A 23,499-nucleotide genomic window follows, 5' to 3' on the forward strand; every position below is an offset into this window, starting at 1 on the left:
TTGATGGTGAAGTATGGACAAGGATTGATATGATTCATCGTGAGAAAGCTCTAGAGGCTCGTAATGTACGTGTTGCGCTGGCAACAGATGGGTTCAATCCTTATGGAATGGTGGCTGCCTCATACACTTGTTGACCCATGTTCGTTATCCTCCTCAATCTCCCCGCTGGCATCCTGGGTTCAATCCTCTTGTCGTTGATAATTCCTGAACACTCGGGGAATAATATAAGTGTGTACATGGAGCCTCTGATTGATGATTTGGTCTGTGCTTGGGAGGAAGGGGTATGGACATACGACCGAGCTACAAAGATAAACTTCAAAATGCATGTTTGGTACCAGTACTCCCTGCATGACTTTCCAGCGTATGGGATATTTTGTGGCTGGTGTGTTCACGGGAAGTTCCCATGCCTAGTATGCAAGGTGTCTTTGATGTTCATTTGGTTGACAAAGGGTGGCAAGTATTCTTTGTTCGACAAACATCAACAATTCCTCCCTCTTGACCATCCATTCAGACGAGACATCAAGAACTTTATAAAAGATGTAGTAGTTGAAGGTTCTGCACCCTAGATGATGATTGGTGTCACGGTTCATGCTCAATTAGACGCTCTCGAGGTCAATGACCAAGGAGATGGTTTTCTGGGATATGGTGAGCAACATGCGTGAACTCAAAAGTCGTGCTTGTGGAACCTCCCCTATTTTCATGACCTTCTTCTTCCACGTAACATTGATGTAATGCACACTGAAAAGAATATCACCGAGACAATTTTTGGTACAATCATGGACATTCCTGATAAGACAAAAGATAATATTAAGGATAGAGTGGATCAAGCGAGGTTATGCAATGGAAAAAGCTAGACATGGCGCCTCCCAGAGGGGGCATGTCATGGAGAAAGCCTAAATCCGATTTCATTCTAACGTGGGCCCAAAGGAGGGAAGTACTAGAATGGTTCCAAACGTTAATGTTTCCTGATGAGTATGCAATGAATCTAAAGAGGGGAGTGAACTTAGCTACTTTGCGAATCAATGGGCTCAAGAGTCGTGACTACCACATATGGCTTGAGCGGCTACTGCTGGTGATGGTACAGGGCTATGTCCCTGAGCATGTCTGGAAAGTTCTGGAGGAGTTGAGAAATTTATTCCGCTAGCTTTGTGCTAAGGTGTTATCTCGTACCGTGGTTGAAGACATGGAAAGAATGGCGCATGTGTTGCTCTGTAAGTTGGAGAAGATCTTTCCACCCGACTTCTTCAATCCTATGCAGCATTTGATTTTGCACCTCCCGTATGAGGCACGAATGCAGGGCCTGTGCAGGGCTGTTGGTGCTATTCAATTGAGAGATTTCAAAAGGTTCTTCGAACTAAATGTAAAAATAAATGCAAAATTGAAGCATCCATAGTAGAGGCATACATTCTGGAGGAGGAGGTGTTAAACTTCACAACAAAATACTATGCTGACAACCTTCCTAGCGTGCATAATCCACCCCCTCATTACAATGCTGGTGAAGATGAATCGAACCTTAGCTTTTTTCAAGGGAAACTAGTAAGTGCAAGTGGTGCGACTAACAAGGCCTTGAAACTTGTAGGGACAAACCGATGCGTCTATGAGTGCTGAGTTGAGATAGGTTGCCGATGGTTGTGCTTAGTGGGACAGGTCATTTACCAGTTATGACGTGAATGGATATCTCTTTCACACAACAAGCCATAAGCAGAGTCAGCCCAATCGAAGAATCACAAATACCGAAGTTTTTACGCAAGGCTTAGATGGGGTTGACTATTACGGAAGAATTGAAGAAATATACGAACTCATGTTTCATGGTTGCAAACCTCTTAATCCCGTTATATTCAAATGCCATTGGTTTGATCCTGAAGTAGTAAGATGGACCCCTAATCTTCGGCTAGTCGAAATTCGACAATCATCCATCTTACCAGGAGACGATGTCTATATTGTGGCTCAACATGCCACGCAAGTTTATTATCTCTTATACCCGTGCCAAACCATCAACCATCTTAAGGTTTGGGATGTTGTGTACAAGGTATCGCCACACAGTAAACTACCTATCCCAAACAATGAAGATTACAACATAGACCCCAACACATATGATGAAGAGTTCTTTCAAGAAGATGGGCTCGAAGGGAGTTTTGAGATAGACTTAACCGAAGCTCAGAGTATGGAAGTAGACAATGAAAGTGGTGCTGATGAGGATGTCGGAGACGAGGTTCAGAATGTGAAGGACTTAGAATTACTTTAGTGATTACATTTAAGCAATAACGATGATGATGACATTCCTCCTTCGGAGCATGGGGATGATTATATCAACACGCGTGATAGTGATGATGAGACTTATGATCTAGCTAATCCCGATCATGATGATTATTTCTAATACATGTATGATCCGTACTAATTGATTTATTATTTGTCATACCATGTTATTTTAATGTATGTTTTGTTTATTTTGCATCTATTTTGATGTATTATCTGTGCTAATTGGTTTTTTTTGAATTGCAGGTGATTGGATAATGGTAGGCGGTATGAGGAGGATAGCGTTGCTTTACCGGAAAGTGACAGCGACGTGTACAGGGTCTAATGCAGCTGAGGGGTCCAAGAGGAGACCTCAGGGTAGACCCAGGGGTGGAGGCAGGGGTCGAGGGAAGGGTGGAGGTAGAACGAGGCTAGAGTCGCCTATACCTTCGTCGACGTCTGGGTCTGAGGAGGTACCTTCCGCTCACTCATCCTCCGAGGAGGAGGAGGCAAGGGGTACCTCTTCCTCTACTTCATCACGTGTGGTTGTGAGATCCCTCGATCCTCCCGAGGTGACCGATACCTCCTGAGAGACGCCCGCTGATTCGACCTGATGGAGACAAGTAAGTAACTTTAGATGTTATCACAAATTTTTCGTTTGATATGTTCAAAATTACAATAGAAACTAATAATTTATCTTAATCACTTGGGCAGGGGTTGGAGGAAGGTCGGTGGGGGTGATCACGCACGTCATGTGAACGGCATCCTTGGTCTTTTGATCAGGGAAAAGTTCCCTAGCCTGGTGTAGTTCAGCGGAATTGTTGAGCCGGCCTACACGTGGGCCCACTATGGCGCCGTCCCCAACGCCCCTTATTGGGATGGTAGGGTATTCGCCAACAACGTCAGTGTGTCATGGCCGAGCTTTGGGTAAGTCTTTCTCGCACTACATTGCTCAATACATCGCATTGATTGGACATTCTTAAAATAATGACCGGATACATCATGTCTATATGCAGGATTTCTTTAGATGCGAGGAGGGATACGAGGCCAAGGCGGATGCTGTGGCTGACAAAGCCGCCAAGAAACTCGTCAAGGACATGCACTACGAGGCGCGTGTCCAGGCCGTGATCCAATACCACGTGGACATCTGTAGAGTGAGGGTCCCTAAAAGTGAGGCAAGAACCATGAAGTTGACCCGAGAACAATACATGTAGGTAAATATAGAACATTAATACTTATTTTTTCTAAGTTTAATTATGCTTAGTTTCATCTTCTTATATGTCATGTACTTGATGATGTAGGTGCCTCCGTGGTGGTGCGCCCACGATTTGCAGTGCTAGGCCCGTATGGTGGAGAGGTGGTGCAACCCCGCGTGGGAGAAGAATCACAACGCTTGCTGGGAGCGGCGTTTGCTGATGACAGGTCCACCACTCCATTAAGGCAACCTCAACATCGCAGGATACGCAGCTAGATGGGTACGCGAATGCATTTCTTTATTCTAACACTCAATTCTGCATAATTTCTAATCATATTGCCTTTTTTTTGCAGTCAGCGGCACATGGTGGCGAGCCTTGCTCCCAATTCAAGGCATATGCTTTGGCCCACAAGGGCAAGGCGATGGCCGACGTCGCCTACAACCTAGAGGACCCACCGTCGACGTACAGCAATGAGACCGTCCACAGTTGCCTTGATGGATACACATCGATGGAAAGGGTGGTCCATGGCCCAAAGTACGATCCGAGCGCCCATGACCTTGATGGAGAAGTGGTGATGAGGGTGGGAGGAGGCAAGAAGCATGGCCAGTTCTGGATTAGCGACAGCACAATTAACACAGCTAGTACTCCCACTCTCTTCCAGCTTCGAGCATGGAGCATGAGTTCCAGCCCGGCGATATGCCCTCGGCCGGACTCTACACGGTTCCAGATGGTCGAACTCCAAGTTATTTCTATTTTATTCATCCTTCATTGATTTTTATATACTTTTGCATTGCATTGTAATATTGGGATGAAATATTGTAGGCCCAGCTCGAACAAGAAAGCAAGCTACGGTAGGAGCTCAAGTAGAGGATGGAGGCAGAGCGACTGCAGATGTTTGAAATGATGAGGGGTGTTTAAGCTGCAATCGGTCAACCTCCACGATCGATGCTAGTCCCTCCTCCTGAACCTGCTCCAAATACTGCACCAGGCACTGTGAGTCACTTCACAACCTTATAATCACTGTTTCTAGTTTATACAGAATCAATGTTTTCTACTTTGTGATGTGCGTATGTTTCTAGTTTCAAATTTCTAATTTCTAGTTTGTAGTTAACCTAGTACTCACTGTTTCTTTCTATATCACTTTAACTTAGCTACTTTTAGTTTCCGCAAAATTAATCACTATTTCTAGTTGCTAATACTTGTATGTTTTGTTCTTAATCACTATGAATGATTTATCTCTTCTCCTTTGTGCAGAATCAATCTGCGGCATCGAATGAGCCTATGACCGACCGTGGTCACAGTGACTAAGTTTATTTGCATTTATGATGAGCCTGGAGAGTGACTGTAAACAAACCTAGTTGTGATTCTGAAGTTTATTTGCATTTGTGATTGTAAACAAACCTACTTGTGATTCTGAAGTTTACTTGCAATTATGTGTTGTCGATACATCTATATGAACTGCCTGTGATGCTTATTGTGAACTATCTATGATGGATGTAATGTTTATTTGAGTGTGGTACGTTATATGTGACCAAACCAAATAAACTAGATATATATGGTAGCTTTGCCGAGTGTAACACTCGGCAAAAGTCCTCTTTGCCAAGTGCCATGCGAAATACATTTGGCAAAGAGACCGTGTGGCAAAAATCTGTGCATTTTGGGCCTAAAATGGCCATCTTTGCTGAGTGTCACTGTGCTGAGTGACACTCGGCAAACAGGCCATGTGCCAAAATCTGGGCTAGAATGGCCAGTCTTTGCCTAGTGTTCGGGATGTGACACTCGGCAAAGAAGCATGTTTGCCGAGTGTTAGGGCCGGGACACTCAGCAAACAAGGGCATGTTTGCCGAGTGTTTTTTCCCGTGGACACTCGGCAAAGAAGCCATCTTTGCTGAGTGTTTTTTCCCATGGACACACGCATTTTTGCTGAGTGCCCATGCCGTTAAACACTCGGTAAATACGTCGTGACCGTCTTCTCGCCATCATGTCGCTTTTTTTTGCCGAGCGTTGGTTTTAGCACTCGGCAAAATCTTTGCCGATTGCACGATAAAAAACACTAGGCAAAGAAACTTTTACCAACACTATAGACATCATGTGCTCTTTGCCCAGTGTTACACTCGGCAAAGCCTTTACCGAGTGTTTTTTGGGCTTCGCTGTGGGCACATGGCAAAGCTACTGTTTCCGATAGTGATTTGTGGTGACGATTAAGCACCCGCCAGCGCAGATCGCATTTATGCTGACAAAAAGTTACTGGCAGGTGCGAAACCCGCCAGCACATATATGTTTTGGCTGCCAGGACATATGTTTTTTGCCGTAGGGTGCAGCTCCTCCTATAGCGCTACTGTAGCGAGGAGGAGCCAGAGCCAGGGGAGCCACTTTTTCTGCCTCCTCCAGCTCCTCCTCTTTTGCAGTTCATTTTGGACCTCTTTTGTAGTTCATTTTGCACTGTGCTGCACAGTGCGGTGTCAGAAGGAGCTGGAGCCGCAGGAAGCTGCACCAAACTGGCCGTAACGTTCGCCACTATATGTACTTTCTTCTGTGTTCAAATAATTGTTGTTTCAGATAGCGACACAGTTACAAAGACACTGGTTTCATCATAAACTAATAGTATTAAGCCCGTTCAAAATATAATAAATATGTCACATTTTTAAACTACTGTTGAAGATTAATTTAGTCCTACCATTATCAGAGGTGAAGAATTTGAAGATTAATCTAGTAATGATGGTCAAAACTAAAAATGTGTTGACTGCACGTCCCAAAACGTCATCTTTGAATGGAGTATTTGGATATCGTCGCTTATGGCAGGAGAGCTTTGACAAGCATGAACATGGTTGACTTAGTCAAAATTAAATGACCACTCCCATTATCCCATTCAAACAGTGAACGTATAGGAGGAACAATGATTTATTTGAATAATCAGATGCTAAAAATCCTGTAGAACAAAACTTTAAAGCAGTGCCAGAATCGAGAAAATAAGCATATATACGGACTCTAGAAACATAAAAAAATCATTAAATGATCAACGACGACCAGAAATGTGTGGTTGCACGCAGCATGATCCATCCTCAGTCATGGCGGACGTGGATGCTGTACTCGACGGTGGCGTCGCCGGTCCTGGCGTCGAACCACCGCGTCCTCGCCTCGCAGTACCCGTGTGCGAACCTGAACATGCCGGTGCCGCCGACCACGGCCATCTCCCTGACCTTCCGCTCGGCCGGGTTGGGGCCCAGGATGGCGAGGCTGCTGCCGTTGTAGGCGCCGTCGACGAAGACGAAGTTCATGGCCATCATCAGCGACAGGGAGTCCTTGCCGGCGCTGACGTACATGCCCTGCGCGCGCCCCAGGAGCCTCGACGTCAGGTTGGGGCCCTCCGTGAGCGGGTCGTCGATCACCATGACGGAGCCGAACCCCGTGGCGGAGGCGTTGGAGTTGGGGCCCTCGGCGACCTGCACCACCGTCGACACGTTCGGCCCCCCGCTCACCACGTCGTGCCAGAACACGCGCAGACGCGTCTCCTTCTCCCCCGCCGCCGACGCCGTGGCGGCGAGCAGGGCCACCGCGAACAGGCAGGAGAGAGCCGCAAAGCTGGTTCCGGCCATGATATTGTCGAGGTGGAGCTCTGCTTGATTGTTCTAAGCTGTGGTTCTTGCGAGCTCGAGCTCGAGGTGGGTGGTGAGGGGTGCAACGAGGATGGCTCTATTTAAAGTACGGCATGGACGCATGGTGCCATCTATCCATGGTGGTTGGGTATTTGGGCATTGTCAAACGCGTGTCCAGTGAATTTTCTACGACCGGCAGATTTCTGGTCGTTTGTTCAGAGCCTTCTTCACGTTTGTTCAACTTGCTTAAGGCGCAGGCAGCTCAACTTGCTTGCTACGACCGGAAGATTTCTGGTCGTTTGTTCAGAGCCTTCTTCACGTTCTTGCATACTATCTAGGCAGGTCACACTTTTTATGTTATCTTTGCGCGCGATTATTTTTTTTTCTTTGTTTGGTTTTCTGTGTGCATCCTTGTGGCTCGTGAGTCTATCGAGCTTCTATTTTGTTATGTTTCTATTTTATTTGAATGGACCTCGTCGGTGACTGGACTGTATTTTGACCGACATGCACACGGCGGCCTGCATGCAGCTGTAGTAGGTGAGGTATTGACTTGGCACGGACTGAACCGCCGGCATGCAGTAGGTGACCCTAGAAACGCGTATGTGTGGGACCTTGGATAGAAACTGAGAGGGGACCAATCAAGTAATAGAGGGGCAGTAATCGATCTCCAGAATCATGATATGTTTCAATGCACTTTTCGTCAGCTCATCCATGTTTCAACCTTGCCTTGTCTTTATGCTGCAGCACCAATCCACCATATCTCTCGTTTGCTTAGAAACTTGATGTTGTATTCATCCTGCCTACGTACCATTTTTGCAATAGTGAAGACCTGACAGATTTAAAGTGTATGATCGACCTTGTCTGACGTCAGGAGTTGTTTTGCCAAGATTGTAGGGTTCAACGGTCATGGTTGTGAGTTTAAGTTCATGCAATTAGGTAGCAATAGGCTTAAGGTTTTAAGATTATCAGATTCACCCCGTCAAGAGTTTCAGTTTTTTTTCATGCCCACTACACCGTACCAGCACCCGTCACCAATCTGGCCCTCAACCGACGGCAACTTTTCACTTCTCAAAGCACCCAGAAATCCGGCCAACAACTCTAATCACCTTTCATATTTGACTTGCTCAAAAGATTTAATAGTCGACTGAAATCTAGCTAGGAAAGTGTGTAAACATAACTCAAAGCATATCGGAATCAAATGTGTATACAGTCTATTTATGTTAAAAAAGTTCCTAGTGTCATGCATCAAATCTGCAAGAGAGTAGGCAAACCAATGTTCTAGCTCACGATCCTTCGGAGTGTTCCAACGATATAGTAACTTATATGGTCGTCTATCGTACGTCTCTCCTGCTTGTGGAGCAGACAATTACGCTGTAATCCACTATTAAATGCGAGAAACATCTTATTTTCTTTAAAATATGCAGCGTCTATTGTTTTGATGCATTTTATGTTGTGAAACTTGTATCGGCTATCATTTTCGGGATGGATAAAGGTAAGTGGCCGTGGTTATTCATTGGCCCATCACAATGCCCCCACAGGAACTTCATGGGGAGTTTCTTTTGAATTTAGGTTCCCTACATGTTTTTAAGATCCAAGATCCAAGTCACTTGATATGTCTAGCAAATTTCCCACTCTTTATGTTAACGTCCAATTAAGCATCAGTCGTGATCTCTGGCAACGTCTTCTGCATTTCTTGAGAACGAATGCATATATGAATGATTGTCATGCTCCTAATCTGACACACGATGTTAGTATTCGTCTAATTTGAGCTAGCAATATATAGGAATTTCCTCACCAGTTTAGTAATTGCTCTGTTTTTTTTCATACCATTGCAAATTATCTAACATTATGTCTGATTCAAGATTATTGTTGTGTTTACGGCTGCACTGGGGCTGGCACCCCGCATCTGGGGCCGGCTGCGTGTGCGCCTGCACCTGGGGCTGGCCGCTGCCGCCGTGCGCGCCGCTCGCCTGGTGCCAGCTGCGCGCCCTCTGCCAACACCCCCACGCCTAGGGCTGGCCGCCACCGCTGCCAGGCACGCTCGCCGCCCGTGCTGGCTACGGCCAGGGAGAGAGTGAGAGATGAGCGTGGGAGGGATCGAGAGATGAGTTTGAGAGAGATAAGGCATAAGCGCGTGGGTGGGGGAGGGAGATAAGGTGCTGAACCTGGCCAACCCGGTTCAGCCAATGGAAGATTATCATTTCAAAGGTGTGGATCGGTGATGTGGCAACCACCATAAATTTAGAAAGCATTTGTACTTGCGGGCAATAAAGCCGCTCGCCAGCAGATCTGCTGGTGAGCGGCATTATAGCCCGACAACACAGATAATTTAAAAAATAAAAAGTTTTTTAAAATTAGTAAATGAATTCAAACATGTCTGAAACTTTTACATATGAACATACATGTCGCATAGTGCATCTAAAAATTACTGTTGGATAGAAATCGTATTTTTTTATGAATTAGTTAGTTCACATGCTACTGTAGTACTAAGTAAATGTTGCAGATGAAGTATACATTTGTGAACAATATATATTCCAATTTTCTTATAACATATTGAAACTTTTATGTCAAGATTGTGAACTCATAAAATGATTCCATACCAATTTATATAGTTTTTGGACCATGTTTAGATATTATCAGAATTTATTTTCACTAAAAGTTTTATTAGAAGTGAGAAATGTACCTAAAAGCTTTGTGAATCTTTCATGGACTTTCATGGTTTGAGTTAAAATGAAACATGTGTTTTTAACATCATTTTTTCTTAAATTTTTTTATCTTATTTGTGAAAAATTTAGTTCAAATACATGTTAATTGCAATAAACATCCTTATAATCATTTAAACCTTAGAAAATAGTAAATCACCTATAAATTTTTTGCCACGCTTACACAACAACATATACGTAGTCTAATATATGTTAAAAATATATCATGATATGTAAAACAAAGTTTTTAAATAGTTTAAATTTTTTTCCTCCCCATCCATATAAATTGAAAAATATTTGTGCTGGCGGTTGACATAAGGACACGCCAGCACAAATCCTCATTTGTGCTGGTGTGTCCTTATGTCACCCGCTAGCACAAATGGAGGTCATTTGTGATGGAGTGAGCCTAGACCCTTCTGTGTTTGTGGGTGGCAACATCGCACGCTAGTAGTGAAAATCTCATGAGCCAGCACAAATCTTTTATGGCCTAGTGCATGGATAGCTTTGTATTCGGTTTGGTTGTGTATCCTATTTACATCCGGACATAAGAGCAAATCTATCTATAACCTACCGAATACAACAGCAAGGTATTTGTTACATGTGATAAACATAGCCATCTCTATCTCTAACAGCCTCCCTCAATCTAAAGATCCTTTTCTCTTGAGATTTAGATTTCCTAAACTCTTCAAGCTTCTGAACTTGCAATAATTTGGTTTGGTAAACCTATCAGCAAGCTTGTCCTTGGTACCTATGAGCCAAACTTGAAGTTGTTTCTTTCTCTTACAAAATGTAAATCAATTGTAACGTGCTTTGCTCTTGCATGAAACCCAAGATTCACAAACAAATATGTAGCTCCTAAGTTATCACACCATAGACATGGAGGCTCATCTAGTTTAATACAAGCTCGGCTAGCAATGATTCCAACCAGATCAATTCAGCTGTAGCATTCATCATAGACTTCTATTCAACTTCCGTACTTGACCTTGATACAATAGCTTTTTTCCTAGCACTCCACGAAACAAGGTTACTACCAAAGTAAATGGCAAATCCACATGTGGAACGTCTACCATGTACACTTCCTGCTCAATCAGCATTTAAAAAGGCACCGACAAGACTAGAACTTGTCATCCAGATCTTTAATTCCAAATCAACTGTGTACTTGACATACCTCACTGCAGTCCAATGTAGAAAGGTAGGAGCATGCAAAAACTGACATTAATAATTGAGTAAGATAGATCAGTGTGAGGTATTGAAGAGCTCCAACAATGCTTCTATACCAAAGTACTATGCACCGCAATGCATGAAAATCATGGCCGTGCCGTCGAGGGGGCCTACCAATTCAGCTGCGAAGTGCCCGAGCAACGGCAGGTATGAGGCACGAATGAACTCGACCACGACATTGAGAGAGCCCCTCGACTCTCAGAGAGCAAGACGGTCCAAACGAAGAGGTAGGCGCAGATGAGCAGAAAGCAGCCTACGCGCAACGCTGGGGAACTTGGTCAAAATATGAGGGTTACATTGAAGATGCTAATGCATTTATAACATTTAAAATAAAACTTTTTACTAGATGTTGAAATATTTAATATAGTTTAACAAGATGTTTAATAAATCTTTCGTAGTTTTGTAAGTCACAAAACATGAATATCGGTGATCATTCACATGGACTACACAAGAAAACTAATATGGGCTGACATGCATGTGCATGTGCTGGGACAATTTCGAAGGCTTCTTTCACATGCTCCGTTGCCCGCAGGGCCGCAGCACACTTGCACACAATGCTTGCGGTGCTCCGCCAGAACTGTCCAAATCATGTCCCCACATATATTTTGTCTAATGCCAACATTTCCTTCTGCATTTTCTGAGCAAAGGCAAGCTTATTGCAAATGGTCGTTCTTCATTTGGTGCTCTTTCGGCCTCTTTTCACGCAAGGTCGATCATCTTGCTTGGGGTGATCCTTGGCCGCAAGAATTGCAGAAGTATGTCTCCAAAAAAACAGAATGCCAGCATATATCTCTCTACAAACCATAAGAACTGGAGTAAATATCCCAACAACAGAAATAACAAGTACTGCCAGGACAGCTCCAATGGCAGATAAGATATAAAACGGCAACATGTAAAACGGCAACATGGGATCCCATATGAGGGGAAGGAGAAATACAGCGATGAATCCCATGGCATAATAGGTTAACCGAGTTGTAATGACTAACTTCACCCATGACCATATACTGCTGGGATTCAGTAGGATGAGAACAGCCTGTATAGCTCCTATGGCAAATAAGATCACCAGTTTCGTCCATGAACTCACGGGACCCCGTTGCCTCAAGTAGACGTCGAAAATACGGAGAGTTGTACATCCTATGGCAAATAAGGCTACCAGATCCATAATGACCTTCAGGGTCGTTACCACCCATGACCATGAATTGCTAGGATTATTCAATAGTCCAACTACTCCGACAATTGTAGTCAGTACAGCTTTTATGGAAAATAATAAGATGGATCGTGATCTTGAACTACTCCTGAGATCATGTAGAGCGATGTCAACTCTATCCATAGCTGCAATGACATATAAGATTATCAAAGCCTGGGCAACATTTAGGGTCGTCATTACCACCCATGGCCATGAACTTCTGGTCTTCGATAGTACGAGAACTGCAACCAGTAGTATAGATCCTGTGGCAAATAAGGTCACCTGTAACCATGTCCTGGGACTCGGTAAGTCTTGGAACAGACCTCTAGCCATTGCCAAAAGACCCACTATTTCTATGGCAAGTAATGTTACCAGAGCTGTGAGGACCTTTAGGATCAGTACCACCCATGAGCATGAACTGCTAGGATTCAGTAGGACAAGAACTGCAACCAGCATAGATCCTTTAAATAAGGTCATCCTTGACCATCTCAGGGGATTCGGAAAGTTGAGGATGAGAGCTGTAGCGACAAGGTCCCTAAATCCGTTAGCATGTAATGTTAGCAGAGATGTGATGACCTTCAGGGTCAGTACTACCCATGACCATGAACTGCTAGGATTCAGTAGGACGAGAACTGCAGCCACTATAGATCCTATAGTAAATATGGTCATCCGTGACCCTCTCTTAGGATGAGGTAAGATAAAGATGAGATGTGTAGTCATAAGGCCCAAAACTCCTAAGGCAAGTAATGCTACCAGAGCTGTGAGAACCTTCAGGACCAGTACCACACACCATGAGCTGCTAGGATTCAGTAGGATAAGAACTGCATCTGGTACAGCTCCTATGGCAAATAAGATCACCCATGGCCATGAACTCATGCGATGCTGCTGGTACACGAGAATTATAGCCACAACACCTGTGGAAAATAAGGTTATCGGAACCGTGAGGATTTTCAGGGTCGATACCACCCATGACCATGTACTGGTGGTACTTGCTAGGATGAGAACTGCAGCCACAATTCCTATGGCAACATCGGGGGTCATCGTTTTGACCCAATACCATAAAAAGTTGGAATCCTGTAGGATGAGAGGAAGCCATCTGTCATAAGAGCGCTGAATGTACGAGTTTAGCATCAAGTTTTTTTATTACACATTTGTTTGGGTGGAGCTAGCGGTACCTGAACTTCATTAAGTATTTTTATTATACACCCTGTGGTTGGCCTTCTGTATTTGTCAGAGCAAACACATTTTATTGCTATCAAGGCGCACATGCGTACTTGTTGACTATAGGCTGCATTCGACAATCTGTCCCTCCATTTTCCAGCCACCTAAAGTTTGCCACGGTAATTATATCACAATAAGCAAAGTATAATTTTGGGAACAGGATATGAAAGACGCAAAAAGGCTGGAGCGGGGTTCATCTTACCTCGTTAGCAAATAGTGCCGCAGATTCTTCACTAAGGGGATAATTTGGTCTGGATCCGGTCATTAGCTCCAGAATTATTACACCGAAACTGAAAATATCTGCCCTCTTAGATATTGGCCCACCATTGTTGTACTCTGGTGCCATGTATCCACTACATAAGGAAGCAATGCAGAATGACCACATGTATTTATTAGTTGGATTAAGAAATGGTTAATGGGTACCATTTCAAGGCGATAAAGCTTAACTACCTTATACCCGTGAAGTTTTTGGTGAAAAAAGACTTATCTTGGTCAATGAGTGTGCCAAAATCTGCAATTTTCGGTGCCATATTGTGATCCAGTAATATATTCTCGGGTTTAAGGTCCATGTAAGCAATACTGCGTTTCGTATGAAGGTAGTGCAAACCAGAGCAAATCCCCAAGATTATGTCATATCTCTCGTGCCAGTCGAGGCCACAAGATTCATCTATAGAAACAAAAAAGAAAAGAAAATGTGATGGAAAAAGTTCAGGAAATAAAGTTTGCACACCTTTTTACATGCTCGTCAGCGCAGCGCACGCGTGAATATAGTTTGCGCATTTTCACAGTGAACACAAAATGAGGAGCTTCTTTTGAAAAACAGTATGTGTGCGTATAATGCAAAGCATTCGTACAAGGTTTCTACCAAAAACCATCCAAGAAGATCATATCATAATTCACGCTTGTGAAAATTGTCGGAAGATATCGAAAAACTCAAATAGGCTCTTGGCTAGCGCACAATTAATTCCTTCCATCTGGCCATCTGGACATTGATATAAAAGGCTCCCTATAATATAGCCAATCAAGAGCTAGCCTCAGGCCATTAATGATGGGCATATGAGTCTTTTCATAACCCCTTAATTTCTGTCCTAAAAATAGCAGATTCTATTTAAATTTGTGGATTGGAGGGAAATTTAAGTCCATATATTGCAGCTACTTTATCCGTAGAACAAACTGAAAATCGCGATGGATCAAGTGCTTAATATACATGATGGTGAATAAATACTATATAATCTTAGAAAAGCTCAAAACAGGCACCCCTTAGATAAAAAAGCATGCAACATATAGTGGGCTTAATTTTAGATTTTACATATTAATGTGATGGAAATAAACGTACCGGTGATGTACTTATCAAGACTTCCTCTTGGTAGAAATTCAAAGCAGAGCAACCTTTCTCGTTCGTTTAACATGGCATTATTATTGCTATAGTCTGACAATTTTTCTTGTGTGTCAGAGCAGTAGCCCAGGAATCGTACTATATTTGTATGCTTCATCCTCATCAAACTAGCAACCTCTTGCTGGAATTTCTTCTCATGTATGGAAAGCGTTTGGGACAGCTTCTTCACTGCAACTGCACCATTCCGAAGTCGTCCCTGCAGTCACAGATTTCCTTGTCGGCCTGAACGAATTTTTAAGGTCGTGTGTGATGAAGACTGAGGCAGGTGAGTTACTCATTACCTTGTAAACAGCTGCAAACCCACCGATGTCAATGCGCTGATCATCTGAGAAGTCATTTGTGATATCTTTTAGAAGTAGTAGTGACAGCTCTATCGGTTCTGCATTTGGATCAAGCAGCACACTCTGCAAGGCATCGGTCATGAGCGATATTGTGATGGATTCCTGTGGCATGAGAGGAGGCCATGCGTAGTAAGAATAATAGCTGCATGCAATATGTACCAGTTTGGCATGAAAATCTTTTACTACACATTTGCTAGGGTGGAGCTAGCAGTACCTGGACTTCATTAAGCTGTTTGATTATACATCCTGTGGTGGGTCTTCTATCTTTGTCATAGTTAACACATTCTATTGCTATCGAGACACACGTGTGTACTTGTTGACTATAGGCTGCATTCGACAATCTGTCCCTCCATTTTCCAACCACCTAAAGTTTGCCACGGTAATTATATCATAATAAGCAAAGTATAATTTTGGGAGCAGGATATGAAAGACGCAAAAAGGCTGGAGCGGTTCATATCTTACCTCATTAGGAAGGTGTGCCACAGATTCTTCACTAAGGGGATACTCTGGGAGTTTGGATCCTGTCATTAGCTCCAGGATTATAACACCCAAACTGAATATATCTGCCTTCGGTGATATCGACCCATGAGACTTGTACTCTGGTGCCATGTATGCACTGCATGATGTAGCAAGAGAATGAACATGTGTACATGTTAGTTGGGTACAATGGGTACCATTCTGAAGGCGATTAGCTTACAGTGTCCCAATAGGGTTTTTGGTCATATTTTGAGATTTGTTTGTGTCAAAGAATCTCGATGTACCAAAATCTGCAATTTTCGGTGCCATATTGTGATCCAGTAATATGTTCTCGGGTTTAAGGTCCATGTGGGCAATATTGTGTTTCGTGTGAAGGTAGTGCAAACCAGAGCAAATCCCCATGATTATGTCATATCTCACTTGCCACTCGAGGCCACAAGATGCATCTGTAGAAAACAAAATAAAAAGGCAAAATTAACATTGAGGAATTCAAGAAATAAGGTTGCATGTCTTTTACATGCAACTGAGTGCTCGAAGGGTAAAACTAAAATTGTGTGGTGGTGGGTGCTGCGATCCACGTGATTGGTAAGGTGTGCAATGTAGGTCGCGTGTTCCCCCCCCCCCCCCCCCCCCCCCCCCAAAATCCAGGTTTAGGGACTGTATTAAAAACAATGTCGATTGCTATCCACCAAACCAAACATCAATAATGAAGACCAATTCGATACACATAACGCTGCAAACCAAAAACAATGGAATTGCACGAGGCCGCATATATAGCATCAGGTTGGAGTGGTCTGCTTTCAGATGCTCGGCCATGCTAGTAGAGACAATAATGCACCTTACCAATCACGCGGGATGTGTAGGAGCACATGCATCTTCCTTATAATAAAAGAAATGTAATGTAGTTCGTGCAATTTCCCAGAGCGAAAACGGAAACGATAGCAACCATACATCGTTACCGCATCCTCATACCTGAAATGTGATGACGAAGGCTTTTGTTAGGCATGTATTCAAGGCAGAGCAGCCTTTCTCGTATTTCAGCCAGGACATGTTTGTTTCTTCCGGTGGCTTCCGGCACCGGCACCGGCACACATTCCTTGCTTGAATCAGCACAGTAGCCTCTGAGTTGCACTATATTTTTGTGCCTCAACCCAAAAAGAGCTGCAACTTCTTTCTCAAACTGGTCATCATCTAGGTCCACATGGGAATTAATAAGCTTCTTCACAGCAACCTCCTCCCCATTTTCAAGAACACCCTGTTCAGACTCATTTTCATGAGTCAGGACATTAGCGCCTGATATATACTGCTAATGCTAACGCTAGCAAATTAAAGAAACGAGGAAGAAATATAGACATACCTTGTAAACCACTCCAAACCCACCTATTCCCAGTATTTGGTTGAAATCACATGTGACGTCTTTTAGAAAGGCTAGCGACATACGCTCCGGCTTCGACATGGATCTGAAAGTTCCTTTGAAAGCTTTGTTAACTTTCACTTGAAAGCTTTGTTAACTATCACTTGAAAGCTTTTATGAACAAATCCTTCACAAACAATGTTGTATCCTGAAAACAACAAACGTGACTGTATACTCTACTATGCTATATATTCGAGAGAAGATAGAGTTGAGTAGAATGCCGAGAAGTGTACGACAATGTGGACCAGCTGTGCCGCGTGCTCCACTGGTAGGCGATTTGGTTCGTCAGGTCACCGTAAACGCAAGCAAGCTAAGGAAGCGCGCTCCCGAGCAAGGCTGGGTAGCGCTGGACGCGGCTAGAGCCCAGAAGTGGCAGAACCAAAGCTAGATGGAACGAGCAAACCCACAGGTACAACGTACGCAGATCCAGAACAATCTAGCGATTGAACGCAATAAGAAAAGGCTCTGGTTACCTGGTACAAGAAAAACCAGGAGAGGCGCTGAAGAAAATTCGTCCTCAACTCGTGCTAGGAGGAGCTCCAAGCTCTCTGATGGTGGGTGCACGCTAGCTGTCATCTATCAATGGATTGAAGACGATGATTGGGCTGGATTCCAATATTATTGGATTGTAAGGATGTATTCCCTATTTGTTGAGCTATATTAGGAATCCCTTTTAGAGAGTGCATGCGTTGACCTCAAAAAATAGTTCGATCGGTTTCTCAATGCCAGCTTCGTAATGGCATCATAACAGATCAGATCAGGAAGGAAGCACGAAGCACGCATATGTATATATATGTAACACGCACATGCATACCTCAACTCTCTCACATGTACTGACTACGACCTTCTATACTCCCTATAGATTATACGTGCGCATGCAACACGCAAAGGCTGATTCAGCACTAATCATTAATTACATGTGCCCATATAAAGGTAATTTGTTGGCATTAATGATTGAGCCTGGTTGGAAAGACAACTACTCCAAATGAGTCTGGTATCTGAGGGAAAGCTTTTCTTCTTAATTAGAAAAGTTGCAAAGGCTCCTTAAAATAAAGTTATTAAACAAGTTGTAAATAGACATACTACTAGTAAAACTAGTTCACTACATCTCAAAAAAAAATTAGTTCCCCAACTCGTTTTCCCTGTCTTTTTCTCTTTCACATTTGTCCATTTTTTACCGTAATTACAGTTTGCAATCTTAATTGAATTATGATTAGACTCGCTACGAGAGAAACTAGCTTTAATACCGCTTCATAACACCATTGGTACCGGATAGGCAACAGATACTACTATGAAACCGAGAGTAAAAGGCTTGTCTCCAATATCAGTTTCATGACCTAGTATTAAAGAGGACCATTTATTATTGGTTGGTAACACCTAGATATTAGTACTAATGTGCCTCTAGGGCTCAGTACTGGCTCTAATTCCCACCGGTACGAATGTTGGATGGAAGCCAGTTTCTTTAGTAGTGACTCCAGTCAAAAAACATAATTTATATGTTGTTTCCCAAAAGAAATACTTGGTATGAATCTTTAGGGAAACATCTTTGGTGATTGCGAAAATCATGAAAATTCTTGCCCAAAACCAATTTTCATGATTGTCACAATCATGAAAATTGATATACATGTACATGTGGTCTGCATAGTAGCAACTATAGCTACTCTATCTTGTTCCCCACATCACCGTCAATCTTGCTGCAGTAGAGAGGAAAACCAGGGAGTGGATGAACTCCAGCTTTTGAACACCACAATAGTTGCAGCTCTCAAAGAACAGATTCGTGCCACATATCGACTCAACCACATCCCTCACATGCCCTTCACCAGTGCTAAATGGAACACTCTAATATGAAGAGAGAGCTGGAGGATAGTTTCTAAAGGGCACCGTCATCAACTATGCACAGACAATGATGTCATGGATACATGAAATCATAGCCAATCACACCCCATTGAGGAAACCACCAGGGTGAGATGACCAAAAGACCAACATAAGAAGCCCTGCCATCCCTAGCATCGCTGATCAAAGTGAGGACTTGTTAGGTTTAGCCCCACATCCTAAATTGATGGTGGGGATCACAACATATAGGTGGGGGTAGCCCTCACCTATAAGGCTAGTTTTTTGGGTTGAGTTAGGCTCAAGACCTTATTGTTGTAGGCTCCGATGGACCTGAGCCTGGTGTGGCGCCGGCTCGTGGGTATAGCGGGCCGGGCCGGATCTCGCTACGCACTCTAACAAGACTGATGAATATTTTATTTGGTTGAAATCCTAATAAAGTCCCCGCTCCTACTTCCTACTAACAAGACGGATGGAGACCAAATGATGGTGATGCTACTGCTAAAGCTGGAGCGGGAAGGGATGCACTACGGTAGGAACAATCAGATACATTTGTTTTGTTATTTGTATGTTCACGGTTAGGAATATTATGTTTATAATTTTTGGATGTTGTATTTTTACATTTTGGATGTTGATGTTGTTGTTTCATAAATAACAAATCGAGGCTGGTCTATTTTCCTAGATCGATGGATGTTGCATTTGTAGTTCAAAATGTTGCTTTTATGATTTTTAGATATTATGTCATGTTTTAATTGTTGTGATCCTAGCTTTTCTTATATTAGGACTGATTAATGGATATATTACATGATATGAATGTAATATTGTTTTAGCGGGAAATTTTTCATGGAATTGAAAGCCTGTTATGAGCTTTTCAGGTACATTTTTTATGTTGCAAATGTTAATATACCGTTAGAGTGTAGATGGAAATTTCCTGTCAGATATCTGGAGGCTAGCGACACCTATTTGTTCGACCAAGTTGTCAACAGGCAAAAGGTCCATGCTACAAATAGGTTGGCCAGTGTTGTGCTCGATGTGGCCAAATAAGTAAAGGAGATGCTAAGTCCTCCTTTGGCAGTTCAGGCCAGAAGTACCCTGAGCGGCACAACCCCCTCTGATAAATTAACCTGGAGCTGGGCATCCCTGCTCACGGAGTACGCACCCCTCCCCCCGCCCCGTTTGGAGCTAAACTCCAGGGGATCACTGGCTGGGGATTAATTTAGCAGCATAGCAATGCATTTTAATTTAGAAAGGTAATCGCTGGCTGTCATGTATGTGATGCATGACATACAAATATACAGTCAACAAGCAAAATCTTCAGACAGACACCAGTAGAAAACTGAGTATTAGTCCGTGCAAATCTCTCAAAAACCTATCCAGGATAAAGCAATCGGGACAAATGGGGGGTGTCTTTTATCTCGGGTCCCTCAACCTTTAGTCCCGGTTGGTATTACCAACCGGGATAAATGGTTTTGCAAAAATATTTGAAAAATAAAAGTCGCAAGTCACAAGTCACACGATTTTCACGCGAAATATGCGTGTGCACGGTTCGTGGATTCGAACCCACGACCTCAAGCCTCGCGCGTAGCTTCCTTGCCATCCCACCTACACACCACATCTGAGGATCCAATCCTTTTATACTAACTCGTGGGGGACCCTTTTATCCCGGTTGGTATTACAAACCGGGATAAAAGGATCCGAAAAATTTAGTTCTGCTCCAGCCACACATAGGGGACCCTTTTATCCCGGTTGGAAACACCAACCGGGATAAAAGACCCCTTTTATCCCGGTTGGTATTACAAACCGGGATAAAAGGGTCCGAGGGCTTTAGTTCTTTTTCAACCACCCGTGAGGGACCCTTTTATCTCGCTTGGAGTTTCCAACCGGGATAAAAGACCCCATTTTATCCCGGTTGGTGTCATGAGCTTTAGTCCCGAGTGGTAACACCAACCAGGATTAAAAGGGTGACCTGTGTCCAGGTTATTCTTACCACCCGAGACAAAAGGGTCCCCCACGGGTAGCTGATTTTTTCACCCGGGACTAAAGGGTCCCCCACGGGTGGCTGATTTTTGAACCGGGACAAAAGGTGACTTTTAGTCCCGGTTGTAAATACCAACCGGGAGTAAAGCTTCGCGCACCCCCTTTTATACCGGGCCTACTTTAAATCGGGATTAAAAGGGGACGCATCGAAAGTCAGTTCTCTACTAGTGAGAAAGGTGCATGATGTTTTCTAGAAATTTAGACCAGCACATATGGTAGAACGTATCATATCCTAGAAAATAAGACAAGTTTAATTTATGATAGTACTTTGCACTCCAAAGCTACAAGTTAACATGTTAGCTCCTAAATCCAGATTCTTGCTCACAAGTACTCTGCACAGCTCCCAAATTAGGACTCCCGCTCAATCTGCAATGGAAGCATCATTATGCTTAGGATATAATTTTTTATTTGGTAACAGAAAGAACAACAAGCAGCAAACTGCAGTTAAATGCAATATGTCTAATATATCTGTTATTCCGAAAGGCAACAGTGATATTGACAATTATTTGAGACCAGATACATATAATACAACACTGGAGAATGGAGATAATTCAGCCCAATCACAGTTGCTCAAGCGGTGTGAATTAATGCAACATTGGTGGTCAATGAAATGATTTATCTTCACATCCTACTAAAATGATAATTGAAACAAGAATGCTCCAAACATGCCTTATATCAGCACTCGAGGCAGACACAAGGGGCTTCTTAGTTTTCATTTGTAGCAGCACTGGAGGAAGAAAGTTGTAGCACAAAAACATGTAATATCAGTAACACCAGGAGACATAATTTTCTGTTTTATATAAGCAAATAGAGGATTCAACCGACAAACACAGATACCACATTGCAGAAACTAAGATCAATTATGACAACTAAGAAAGGGTACAAAACTGAAAGGGAACATACCCAAGCAATCTTTTTCTTCAACCAAATCAGGTGGACACTTGGGTTTTTGGTGCCCACTAATATTTTTCTGTTCGTTTCACTTTGGAAAACTTCATTTGCATAAGCCTTTTATTCATCCGATAGCCCTTCCATGGCATCCACAATGTCAATACATTTCTCGATTGAGTAGTTTTCTTCACGTCTCTTCTTCTCTTCTAACTTTTCTAGAGTTTTTTCAATCTGATCCTTTCTAAAGTCAATGTAATCCCTAAGTTTTGCATCCATCTCACTTTGTTTGTGTTTCTTTCCACTTGTAACATCTTGGTCCTCTAAATTACAACTAGCTAGAGCAGATTGAACTTCTATGCTTTCTACACCACCAAGATAAAAACTGAGTGGATTTCTATCTATAGAATCCATGCTATGATTGCTTTGCTCTGAGATACTTCTTTGTGGAGTGGGTTCAGCTCGCAGCTCACTTCTTTGTGGAGTGGGTTCAGCTCGTAGCTCACTTCTTTGTGGAGTGGGTTTAGTTCTTTGTGGAGTGGGTTCAATTGATGTAAAATTTAAATCCCTTATGACCCCACTTCCTATTAAATAAAAAATTAAGGTAACAATATCAACATCTTAGCATCTACAATAGCGAGAGTTCAAACTAGGAACATGATCTTATAGGATAGCAATTTCACTAGGTTAGCATCACCAGGTTAGCATCAGCAGGTTATAATTAAATTAAGAAAACAATTGTGCATTACCTAATAAGCAACATGATCTTATAGGAAATTATTTGTTCTGAACACTTAACTTAAAGATTATTACCTAATAATGTTACTGCTCAGCATATCAACATAAAATAATGGAACTCTTCAGCTTAATCACTACTTTATCAGAGGACATGAAAGCATTACTCTCATACAATAATTCCAAGATGTTATATAAAGGAAATGACTTCTTGTGGAACTTGGCAACTTTGTGGTTATCCTATTGAAATATAATAAAAAATATATGATTAGATGGTTTGTATAAAGGTTAGCTATTATATAAAGGGTTGTTATATAAAGTTGATTCTCCGTTTAAGAGACCTAACCTTAATTACCTTTTCCCAACCTTTTGGTTCTGCAATGACCATACCCAAAGTATCGTTCCAGCCAACACCACTTTTCCTCACTTCTTTTATTATCTTATAGTTTCCTTTTAGCTCTTTCTCCCTTTCTTGCACTTGCTACTTCGTGAAATGTGTCGTTGGAAACATATCATTGAATTTGTTTGTGATATTCCTTCAACCTTCTGGTGTCCACCCATTTTGTCCCTTAAATATTGGGATGTTGACAAGCTCTTTTAGAATATCCCTTCTCATAGGTGTAGCTCCACGTAGCCCTTTCCGTTGACATGGATGCAAGAAATAAACAAGATTAGATAAAGGGCTATCATGAAAATAATACAGAAATAAGCAATGAAGCAAAAAAAATAATACAAGCTGTTATGAAAACATTTATGCTTCACCTAGTTATTACAGGCAGCACATATCTGAAGAGCAATTTGATCTCGTAGGGTGCTTCCTTCATTTGATTGTAGTTCATTTGGGTAGTTGTTATCCCCTTCTAGCAACTCAACATAATCAAATGGGTTGATATTATTTGGTTGGTGATCCAGCCACCCTTCATCCCCATTTAGCCCTCTAATGAGATTATGAAATACTGCAGCTGCCATTGGAATTTTAATTTGGTTCTCTATTGGATGAAATGTCCCAACTTTCAGGATTGAA

General features: G+C 42.7%; 3 protein-coding genes across 3 annotated transcripts; all 3 read right to left on the bottom strand.

Moving 5' to 3' along the window:
• Positions 1-6,264: 6,264 nt before the first annotated feature.
• LOC101783865 (dirigent protein 22) lies at positions 6,265-7,112 on the bottom strand. Its single transcript, XM_004978797.3, has one exon. The coding sequence runs from the start codon at positions 7,025-7,027 to the stop codon at positions 6,494-6,496; it is 534 nt and encodes a 177-aa protein (XP_004978854.1). The 5' UTR covers positions 7,028-7,112; the 3' UTR covers positions 6,265-6,493.
• A 5,160-nt stretch (positions 7,113-12,272) lies between these two features.
• Positions 12,273-15,429, bottom strand: LOC111258303 (putative receptor-like protein kinase At4g00960). The gene is made up of 9 exons (XM_022829456.1): positions 15,309-15,429; positions 15,035-15,196; positions 14,694-14,949; positions 13,808-14,024; positions 13,560-13,710; positions 13,312-13,461; positions 13,126-13,210; positions 12,927-13,050; positions 12,273-12,282 (listed from the first exon to the last, which is right to left on the bottom strand). Exons 2-9 carry the CDS (start codon positions 15,173-15,175, stop codon positions 12,273-12,275), a joined length of 1,134 nt encoding a protein of 377 aa, XP_022685191.1. The 5' UTR covers positions 15,176-15,196; positions 15,309-15,429.
• A 255-nt stretch (positions 15,430-15,684) lies between these two features.
• Positions 15,685-17,112, bottom strand: LOC111258150 (cysteine-rich receptor-like protein kinase 40). The gene is made up of 3 exons (XM_022828899.1): positions 16,929-17,112; positions 16,544-16,826; positions 15,685-16,017 (listed from the first exon to the last, which is right to left on the bottom strand). Exons 1-3 carry the CDS (start codon positions 17,025-17,027, stop codon positions 15,788-15,790), a joined length of 612 nt encoding a protein of 203 aa, XP_022684634.1. The 5' UTR covers positions 17,028-17,112; the 3' UTR covers positions 15,685-15,787.
• Positions 17,113-23,499: the final 6,387 nt, after the last annotated feature.

Source organism: Setaria italica, chromosome VIII (assembly GCF_000263155.2).
Source record: "Setaria italica strain Yugu1 chromosome VIII, Setaria_italica_v2.0, whole genome shotgun sequence".
Taxonomy (NCBI): domain Eukaryota; kingdom Viridiplantae; phylum Streptophyta; class Magnoliopsida; order Poales; family Poaceae; genus Setaria; species Setaria italica.